At 53.5% G+C, this 9,956-nt stretch overlaps 1 protein-coding gene across 2 annotated transcripts in view; it reads right to left on the reverse strand.

The window, feature by feature from the left end:
• Nucleotides 1–4,726, reverse strand: part of TBC1D16 (TBC1 domain family member 16) — a 69,202-nt gene extending 64,476 nt beyond the window's left edge. For both annotated transcript variants that reach the window (XM_024761009.1, XM_024761008.1), the window contains exons 1-2: nucleotides 4,508–4,726; nucleotides 977–1,574 (exon numbers count right to left, since the gene is read on the reverse strand). In XM_024761009.1, the coding sequence (XP_024616777.1) occupies nucleotides 977–1,574; nucleotides 4,508–4,685 (776 nt within the window). In that variant the 5' untranslated portion in view covers nucleotides 4,686–4,726. The remainder of the gene's footprint in view (nucleotides 1–976; nucleotides 1,575–4,507) is intronic.
• Between the last annotated feature and the right edge of the window lie 5,230 nt (nucleotides 4,727–9,956).

Genomic DNA, 9,956 nt, shown 5'->3' on the forward strand with positions numbered 1-9,956 from the left:
TGGCCCACATGCCCAGTGCCCAGGCAAAGCTCAGAGCATTCACACTTCTCACGCCCATCTCATCTCATGAGCTCAATGATTGTGTGCTGACTGTCTGATTATGTCAGCACTTACTGTCATCACCATTGTTAGCCTAGAAATCTAATGAGAACAAGGACCACAGCCGAGCATGAGAAGGGGCGGCAGAAGTCCCACACCTGCCCATGCCAGGCCTGCCCCGGCTGCTCTGGTTCATGGGCCTTGTGCCCACCTACCTCTGGGAGGCCCCGAGGCCCCCTAACGACGCTGTGTGGTGGCCGCCACGAGACTGCAACAACCCTCCCCAGTCAGGCAGGGGGCAGGTCTCACTGCTGCCCACCCTGGTCCCTGCCTGTGTGGCCAGTGAGCCCACCAGTGTGCCCAGGCATCTGGTTCCCCTGGGCTCTGGGGCTGTACGGTAAATGCTGCCAACTCCCCCCTGGGGTTGTGTTCCAGCCTCTTACAGCTTGAGGGTGTGAGAAGTAGAAAGGCTACGGATGCCTCTGGGGCGCCGGGCCACGTGCCTGGCTTGGCCCCAGGCAGAGCACAGAGCCTGGCTGGGGACCAGGCCTCCCCGACAAGCCTTCGGCCACCACCTGAGTTTGCCTGGGGGTTGGGGGATGACCAACCATCTCCTCCAGAGATGAGCACAAAAGACACCTGGACTCCTGGGGCCTGGCACCAGGGGGGTTAGACTGGGTTATGGGGCCAGTCAGACCTGGCAGGGAATGTTTAGTCCTAGGGAAAGGGAGAGAAGAGAGAGGGAACCCCCAGCCCCCCTCCCCCGGACTGTGCATCCATCACAATCCCCTAGGGTGGCGTGAAGTGAGGGGACAGGGTGCGGAGGCTCTGGTGCCTGCGGGATGGGATGCGGGCATCCTCAGCGCTCAGTGAGCAGAGCGGGGACAAATGCCGCTGCTCTTGGCTCCAGAGAGGCAGTGGGGCGTCAGGAACTCACCCGCTCTCGCTCTCCAGGAACACGGAGCTGCTGCTCTCTGCGAGGGCGGCGCTGATGGGTGAGAGGCAGAAGGGTGAAGAGAAGGCCTCTGAGTCCGAGTCGAAGGAGCTGGCCCTGCTCACGCCCTCGGCCGACAGCTCCAAGGAGCCCTCCTCCTCGCCCACCTCGGGTCGCAGCTCCCGGCCCTCTTCCATCCCGTCCTGCGAACTGACCGCCGACAAGATTCCCGAGTCGCTGTGGGCTGGCTGAGAGGCCAGGAGGGAGCTGTCTGTCCCCAAGCCCAGGGCCAACTTCTCCCCATCCTCGGGCGAAGGGCTGACACGCTCGGGGTCTCGGATGCTCTGGGCCACCACCAGGATGTCCTCATCTCTGGGGATTAGGGTGGGCCTGGGCTCCATGGGGGACAGCGGAGGGGGGGCCCCCGAGCTCTGGGTACGCCGGCCCTGAGGGCGGGGTGCCTTGCGCACGGGGGAGCTCTCGGGGGTGATGTAACGCAGCGCCTCCTCGTCCTGCTTCTGGATCCGGGAGTTGGGGACCCATGCGAGGATGAGGGTGGCCCCCAGCAGTTCATCCTTCTCCATGTACAAGCACAGGTAACCTAAGAGGGGTCAGAAGGACAGGCGGTTAAGGAGGCCATGCGCGAAGTGCCGCTGGCTGGTTTCTCGTAGGAGCCACACCTGGGGTAGTAAAACTGTGGGGCTGTGCAGGGTAGCCAGGCTCCAGACACAGCCTGTCCCTGAGAAAACACACCTGAGGGATACAGTTGAGCTGAGGATGAATGAGCGCTGTGGGCATTTTCTAAGCACACACACCTAGCAGATCCAGTGGGCCCGGGACCTCAAGCAGCAGCCCATCCTGTCCTTTCCTTCCTCCTCTCGTTCAAAGCCCCACCCTGTCCACTGACTGGGGGCTCCAGAGCTTCCCTGCCTCCATCAGCCTCCCGGTGCGGGCAAGCCCAGGGAACTGGGGGGAACACAGGGACCCAGAAGCCCCACTGGCTTCACAGCCTCACCACAATCTTAGGACGGATACAGGCAGCAGATTTTATTGTTATGCCCCAAAAAGAATAAATCCAAGATGAGTGGCATTGGGGCTTTTTCCAGTTGGCTGTGGCTTCTTAGCATTTCTTCCTTACCACTGTTTTGGAAGAAGGGGCCATCTCGATGTCATGCCCTGAACTGCTGACAAAAATGAGAAGAGCGATTCTCCAAGGCTGCCGGCAGTGCGTGGGTGGGCTCTTCGGGCCCCTGACCGCTCAGTCTGGGGTAAGGTGGCCTTGCCTCCTCCTGCAGCACCTGCCATTTCGGGGTGTCCTGACTCCTGTGCCTGTTGCACCAGGTTCCCAGGCCTCCTGGTTTCTGTTCTGAGAAGCCCCTAGGGCAGGAGCTGGGGTCCCTTTCATGCCCCAGGGCTCTGGCTCAACCCAGAATCCTTAGCCTGGCTCCCATTTCCAAAAGAGGTGGGGGGAACTCCAGGGCTGTCAGCCAGTTATGTAGAAGGATGACGTTCGGGTGAGGCCAAGTGTCTCCACACCCGCAGATCACGTGGCTTTGGGTTGGGAAGGGAGCCTGAGACCTCTGGCCCCCTCTCCCTTGCCTCCCATCACAACACGATGATACCAGAAGCCCTCCAAAGGCTGTTGCTATTTATTTTGTTTTATGCCCAGAACATGTAACACCCTCAGACCCAGGCCTAGAACCTCTGCACCTGGCACCCCAAGTCCTCGGAGTTGGTCCCGTGGTCAGGCGTCCACAGGGTCAAGGTGACATGCCACCCAGAGCCTGCACCCGCTTCTAGAGCACACTCCAGGGACCAGGACCCTGGAATCCCCTGCCCTCACAGTTCAGAGTCTGCTTCCAGGGCCTGCTCGGGGCTTCCCACCTGAGCTGTATGTGGGGGCTGTGGATGGGGCTTTGGTGTCACCAGGAGAACACCCGGGGCCCCTGTAGTGCAGGAAAGAGCTGGGGCTGGAAGCCGGCTTTCCTGCTTTGGAACCTGGAGGGTCTGGTGATTCTAAGTCTGCACCTAACTGTCCGGGTGACTGTAAAGATATGCTTATCAAGGCAGGAGGACAGAATACTTTTCAAAGAGTTCATTAGTATAATGTAAACTTGTCCTTTTTATTAACTTATTTATTCAGTACTTTGTTGACACATAATTTGCATGCATTAAAGTGCCCAGATCTGATTCTAATTCATAATTTTAAATGTATTGACATCTGATGTGGGACCTCTGTCTGGACTCAGGTGGGCTGCAGCCAGGCTGCAGGTGCACTGGGACTGGGGATACGGAAGCACCTTTCGGCAGCCTAGGGAGGCCACAGGACGAGCCCAGGGCTTGCCCTCACCCCACCTCCATCCCAGGCTGGCATTGGGGAGCACCTCTGAGCACCAGCCTCCTTGTCCGAGAGGCCTCCTTGTCCGAGAGACAGGCCTGCCCAGGCTCCAGCCACTCTCATGAGGTTGTTGTGCAAATTACACGAGGCGATACATTTGTCTGTTGCAAGTCATTTGCGCAGATGACAAAGGACCACACAGACCTCTAGTATCACTAACCCATCTTTTTGATGCTTCCTCAGAGCAGCAGGGCTGAGGGACTCAGGTGTGAGTGCTGGGCTGCCATAACCAGGTCTAACACCTCCTGCCTCAGAACAGTCACAGTCAGTGACACTCCTGCAAAGAGAATCTGTGCCTACTCCCTTAGTGCACAAGAAAGCTTGCCGTTTTGGGGCTCAAAATACAACTGGAGCCCTGGAAAAAATGTAGTTTCTTTCTCTGTGGCTTAGCAAAAGATAGCAAAGTCTGCCACTACAGGAAAAAGTTTCCCACTCCTGGAACTAAGGAGAGCCATGGGCTGGAGTGTCCTGGGAATGGCTCAGGGTAACTCCGGGCTCCCATGTGGAGGGTCAGGAAAGGACCCTCCTCCATCTCCATCCCTGCGGAGTCTAAGAATTTTCTTCCCCGATTTCAAAACAGAGGATTTAAGCACAGAGGGTGTGCAGGATCAAAGATCTCCACGTCCCCAGATTCCTAGGCCTGCTTCACGCCCCACTCAGTCCTCACCCCACACTCTGGACTGCAGGAAGGGACGAAACCACCAAGACTGTCCTGAGGGCCTCGTTCCTGCACATGCTCAAGGGGGCCTGGCGGAAAGCCTCTCACTGGGCAGGTTCCTGTAGAAGAGGATGCCCTGCTTCCCTCTGGTTTCCCTCCCCGCGCGCAGGGGGCTCCCTGCTCCCAGAAGCCCTGTAGTGCTCAAATGCCCTCTTCTACTTGCAAATTCAGGCTAATTCCCCTTAAACCGTCCTGCCTCCCCTTCATGAGTCAAAGGTCACTGGCCTGCTTCCCAGATGGGGAAATTAGGGCAAACGGGGAAGTGGCGCAGGAGCTGGCTAACTTTACAGAGATCAGCCAGCTCTCCCCAGGCCTGTGACTCCACAGCCCTCCCCTCCCAGGTCTGTGACCCCAAGCCTTCCTCTCCCAGCATGTGAGCCCAGGCCTGTCACCCCAGGCCTCCCCACTCTGAGCTCACCTGGGTGGTGCTCCCCGAGCCCCTGCAAGCCTTCCGGTGGGTGCACGCAGACATTGTTCTTGGAGTAGATGATCTCCCCATCCAGGACGGAAGGGGGCACACCGCCGCCACCGGGGGTGAGGGTCAAGAGGTCCGAGGCTTTGGAGGAGGCCCGGCGAAGGAGGCGGCCCAGAGACATTGCCGAGGGAGTGTTTCCATCCTCTGCACACTTGGGCCCAGGCGGGGCTCTTCCAGACCTGCCTGGGGGAGGAAGACAGAGAAAGGGCATGGCCAAGGTCATGAACTGGACTGGGTATTCCTGGGGCAGCATCCTACCCCACACCAGTGGGCTGGAAACGGAAGCTGTGGAACCACAGAAGGGGTCCTGCTAGCACAAGGCCATATGGAGGGTGAGCTGGGTTCTCAACAGTGGCGCTACGGACACTTGGGGCTGAGTCATTCTTGGTGGTGGCAGCTGTCCTGTCCATTGTAGGGTGTTTTGCAGCATCCCTGGCCTCCACCCACCAGATTCCACTAGCACCCCTTTCCACTATGACAACCAAAAATGTCTCTGGGCATTGCAAATGTCCCCAGGGGGCAAAATCACCCTGTTAGGAACTGGTCTAGGGAATTCCCTGGTGTCCAGTGGTTAGGACTTGGCACATTCACTGCCACGAGCCCAGGTTCAATCCCAAGTCGGGGAATTCAGATCCCACAAGCCGTGCAGCACGGCCCAAAGAAAAAAAGAGAGAGAGAGAGAACTGGTCTAGAGGAATCTGTTCCCACAGCAGCAATTTCCAGACCTCCAGGACACAGTTCACCCGTGTCCCTTCCTTCCTGAGATTCTCAGCCATCTGCGGTGCTTCCCAGGGAACATCCTGGTTCTCCTTCATCCTTCCCACCTTTCCCAGCCTTCTCCACCCTCACTTGCCCCGTGTGTCCTCATCATCCCAAAGCCCAGTCTGACGTCCCAACACACGCTGGCTGCCCCAGCTGGGAAGGGGTCACAAGTGATAGGTGAAGGACCCAAGTTAACATACAACTCATTCTTTAAAAAAATAAACTAGAAACCAAAGGATCAGATCCAGAATATATACAGAATTCCTAAAGACTCCCTGCAAAAAAAGGAGCAATATCCCAACAGAAAAAGCAGGCGATTCACAGAAGTGGAAACAGAAGGACTGAGAACATGAAATGAAAACCCAACACCCGACACACTGGCAAAAAGCAATTTTAATTCCAGCAAAAATGAAACAAAAGCCCAGGCAGCTATGTGAACCAACCAGACGTTACTGTCAATGGGGCTCATGACGGCCGCCCACCAAGCTGAGAGTAGGATGACCACAGGTATGATGTCGCCTGTGTCAATGAAGAGATGTGCGTAAAGCTATTTCCTGGTCAGAGATCATGGATGTCCAAGATTTCAGGCCATGCTGGGCAGGGTGCAGGCCAGCCTCGTGGGGCGGGGTGGCTGGGTGGAAGCGTCACAGAGGGGCTGCAACTCAAGCTCTCAGAAAAACAAAAAGACTTGAAGCCGGTATGATAAAATTATTGACTGGGAATGGATAGACCAAATGGAGTCTGTCCCTACGATGGGATATTATTCAGCCTTAAGAAGGAGGGAAATTCTGACACCTGCTACAACATGGATAGACCTTGAGGACATGCTCAGTGAAACTAGCCTGTCACAGAAGGACAAATATTGTATGATTCCACTTATATGAGGTACCTGGGATAGTCAAACTGATAGAGACAGAGAATAGAAGGGTAGGTGCCCGGGGCTGGGCGGGGTCTGGGGAGTTAGTGTTTAATGGGGAGAGTTACTGTTTGGGAAGATGAAGACGTTCTGGAAACGGATGGTGGTGACGCTTGCACAACAATGTACCCGAATGTCCCTAATGCCACTGAACTGTGCAGTTAAAAACGGTTAAGAGGGTAATTTTTATGTCATTTTTGTGGGGGTTTTTTAGTGGTCTTTCTTTCTTCTCTTTCTTTCTTTCTTTTCTTTCTTTCCTTTCTCTCTCTCTCTCTCTCCCTCCCTCCCTCCTCCCCCTCCCTCCATTTCTTTATTTTTGGCTGTGTCGGTCTTAGTTGCAGCACATGGGATTTTTGTTGCAGTGTACAGGCTTCTCTCTAGTTGTGGCGAGTTGCAGCACACGGGATCTTTTGTTGCAGTGTGCAGGCTTCTCTCTAGTTGTGGCGTGTGGGTTTTCTCTTTCTAGTTGTGGCGCGTGGGCTCCAGAGTGCATGGACTCTGTAGCTTGCAGCACGTGGGCTCTCTCGTTGAGTCATGCGAGCTCAGTAGTTGTGGCGCTTAGGCTGATTTGCCTCGAGGCATGTGAGATCTTAGTTCCCCAACCAGGGATTGGACCCAAGTCCCCTGCATTGGAAGATGGATTCTTAACCACTGTACCACCGGGGAAGTCCCTTGTTTTTTTTTTTAGCCACGCCGCGCGGCTTGCGAGATCTTAGTTCCCCAACCAGGGACTGAACCCACGCCCTCGGCAATGAGGGCATGGAGTCCTAACCACTGGACTGCCAGGGAATTCCCTATGTCATGTATGTTTTACCACAGTAAAACTTTTTTTCCTCTCACTGTTGTGGCGTGTCCCGTTGCGGAGCACATGCTCTGGACGCGCAGGCTCAGCAGCCATGGCTCACGGGCCCAGCCGCTCCGCAGCATGTGGGATCCTCCCGGACCAGGGCACAAACCCGTGTCCCCTGCATCGGCAGGCGGACTCTCAACCACTGCGCCACCAGGGAAGCCCAGTAAAACTTTTTTGAATAATCAACTGGAGGCGGTTCTCAGGCTAAATTATATTGTTCTTTGCACCCTCTACACTCTGTACATTTACCCTTAAATCCAGGGCTGATTTAGGATGTTCCCTAAATGGAGTTCTTTCTGTGTCCAGTGCTTGGATGGGTTCTTGGGGCAGAGGGTCCAGCCGGCTCAGCAGGGTAGGGGTTGTCTCAGTGCTAATTTCCTTCAATGTCCTGGGACCAGGCAGCTCAATGCTGGATCCTCAGGCCCTTATGGCTCTCTGGGTGTCCCTCTGTGCCCCCTTGCTCTGATCTCCCATTTCTTTGCATATTTCCAGTTGCCTCTATGGCTACTAACTCTCCCAAACACAGCATCCTTCTAACAGTTCCCTGCAGGCCCAAGAGTCACCCTTCCCATTCCTGCATCTTTACCCAGAAAAATCCATCACTCTCTTCTCTCTCATTGCTGAGGTTCCCAATGTCAGGATGACCTTGAAAATCACTAGCCCTGGAGACTCAGGCCCAGCTGGGGTCCTCACCTCCTCAGCCCTGAGCCACAGAAGCCCCTCCATTCTCGGCCATATCCAGGGCCCCGAATCCACCCCTTCTCAGGAATCCCCCATGCCTGAGACACCACTTTCAATGTGGGCTGCAGAATCAAGTTGATCCCTTGGCCCAGGGGACGGCAAGCTGGTTCTGTAAAGGGCCAGACAGGAAATATTTTTGGCTCTGTGGGCCCAGCGGTCACTGTGGAGACTACTCGATTCTGCCCTGTCGTGTGAAAGCAGACAGTACGTGGGCAGGTATGACTGTGGTCCCGCAAGACTTTATTAAATAGATACCCACGCCAATTCCATATAATTTTGCCGTTACACAAGAAAATTCTTCCAGTTTTTTCACCCATTTAAAAACCTAATAACCATCCTTAGTTTGCACACTGTATAAGACAGGAAGAAGGCTAGATTTGGTCCACGGGCGATACGTGGCCGACCTCCGGCTCAGACCACTTTCTGGATACTCGGGGCTGGGTTGCTCCTCGCTACCCAAATCCCCTCCGGGCCCACCTCTGGGGAAGCCTTGTGGCCTCCCCAGGTCGAGGGGGCGTCTCTCACTGTCTTAACCACTGAGTCCTGTCTGAACACACAAGGCACATTACGACGCTTGACAACCAATGTTCGAAGCTTAAAATAAATCACACTGGAACCTACACATCAAAATATGTGTTTTCCTTCCAATTAATCATCTGGTAAAGCTATATTCTTTTATTCTAATGATGACTTCACTCCATTGTCTGTCCATTCTAAATATTTTTAGAATTCAAGAATCATTCCAGAATTACAAGATCAGTTAATGAGCTATACAAGAAAAAGAATTCCCTTCTCCAGACCAGCACTGCCCAGAAGACATACAATGAGAGCCTCATATGCAATTTTAAGTTTCCTAGTAGCCACATTTTTAAAAAGTAAAAAAGAAATGGGGGGGCTTCCCTGGTGGCGCAGTGGTTGAGAGTCCGCCTGCCGATGCAGGGGACAAATTTTAATAGAATATTTTTAGTCAAGCCACTATATCCCCTATAGCATCATTTCAGCATGTAATCAGCATGGAAAAATTACTCATGAGCTATTGTACATTCTTTAAATCTCCAGAGTCTGGTGTACGTTTTGCACTTAAGCACACCTCAGTTCACATCAGCCCCCTTCCAGGTGCTTAGTGGCCTCCTGCTGGGTGAGGCTGGGGCAGGTCTGGAGCCCCACCTCCTTCTGGGCCTCAAATGGTATTACTTAGTTTAATCGCCCTAACCTCCAGAGAGTGCTGCAGACAAGGCTCAGCTGAGTCTAAAAACCGCACCATCTTTAAGCTAAGACGGTTTGCCACCACTGAGGATAATCAAAAGAATGTGCTGGAAGCTCTGAAGGAGATTCCAAAATACAAGTGTTCACAATATAGCGTTTGCCCCACATCGGCTGTGAAACCCCACTGCAGCTCTGGAAGGTACATCCTAGAAGCGCAGTTTTGCAAACGAGAAAACAGGGGCCGCACACCCCAAGTCAGCCAGTGAGCGGACACACCTGAACATGAGACCTTTGTCTTCTGTGCGTGGAATTCTGGCTCCTACCCCTGCCCCTGTAACCTGGGTGAGCAAGGACTATCCCCCAGTTCCACCCCCAGGTTGTTCAGTGCGGGAGACAACGTGCCTCTGGGTAGATCTAGCACATCTGTTAAACATTAGCCACGAATATTTACTCTCTTCAGACAATGCTCATTTATTTTTTCAATGTATTTGTTCCTTTGTGAGCCTATTTCATCTCAACTAAAACTGGTTCCCGACCTCTGCTCTCTGTCAAACTAGGAGTGGAGAATCCTTGCCCTATTTTTTAAAAGCTTTTTCTTTTTTTAGATTACGAAACGTGTTCAGAGAAATATAAAGAATACATGTCCCTTAACTCACACCATCCAAAAATAATCTGTGTATTTTCTACTATCTTCTGTGTCTATCTTAACAAAACAAAACCACCCACTGGAATTATACCATACCATTCTTTCAGTTATAACATACATATATTTTCCCATGTGTTATAGGTTGAAATGTGTCCTCTCCAAATTCTTACGTTAAAGTTCTCACCCCCACACCTCATAATTCAACCTTATTTGAAAGTAGCTTCTATACAGATGTAATCAAGTCAGAATTAGGTCATTAGGGTGGGCCCTA

This window comes from Neophocaena asiaeorientalis, unplaced genomic scaffold (assembly GCF_003031525.2).
Source record: "Neophocaena asiaeorientalis asiaeorientalis breed wild unplaced genomic scaffold, Neophocaena_asiaeorientalis_V1.1 scaffold30, whole genome shotgun sequence".
Taxonomy (NCBI): Eukaryota; Metazoa; Chordata; class Mammalia; order Artiodactyla; family Phocoenidae; genus Neophocaena; species Neophocaena asiaeorientalis.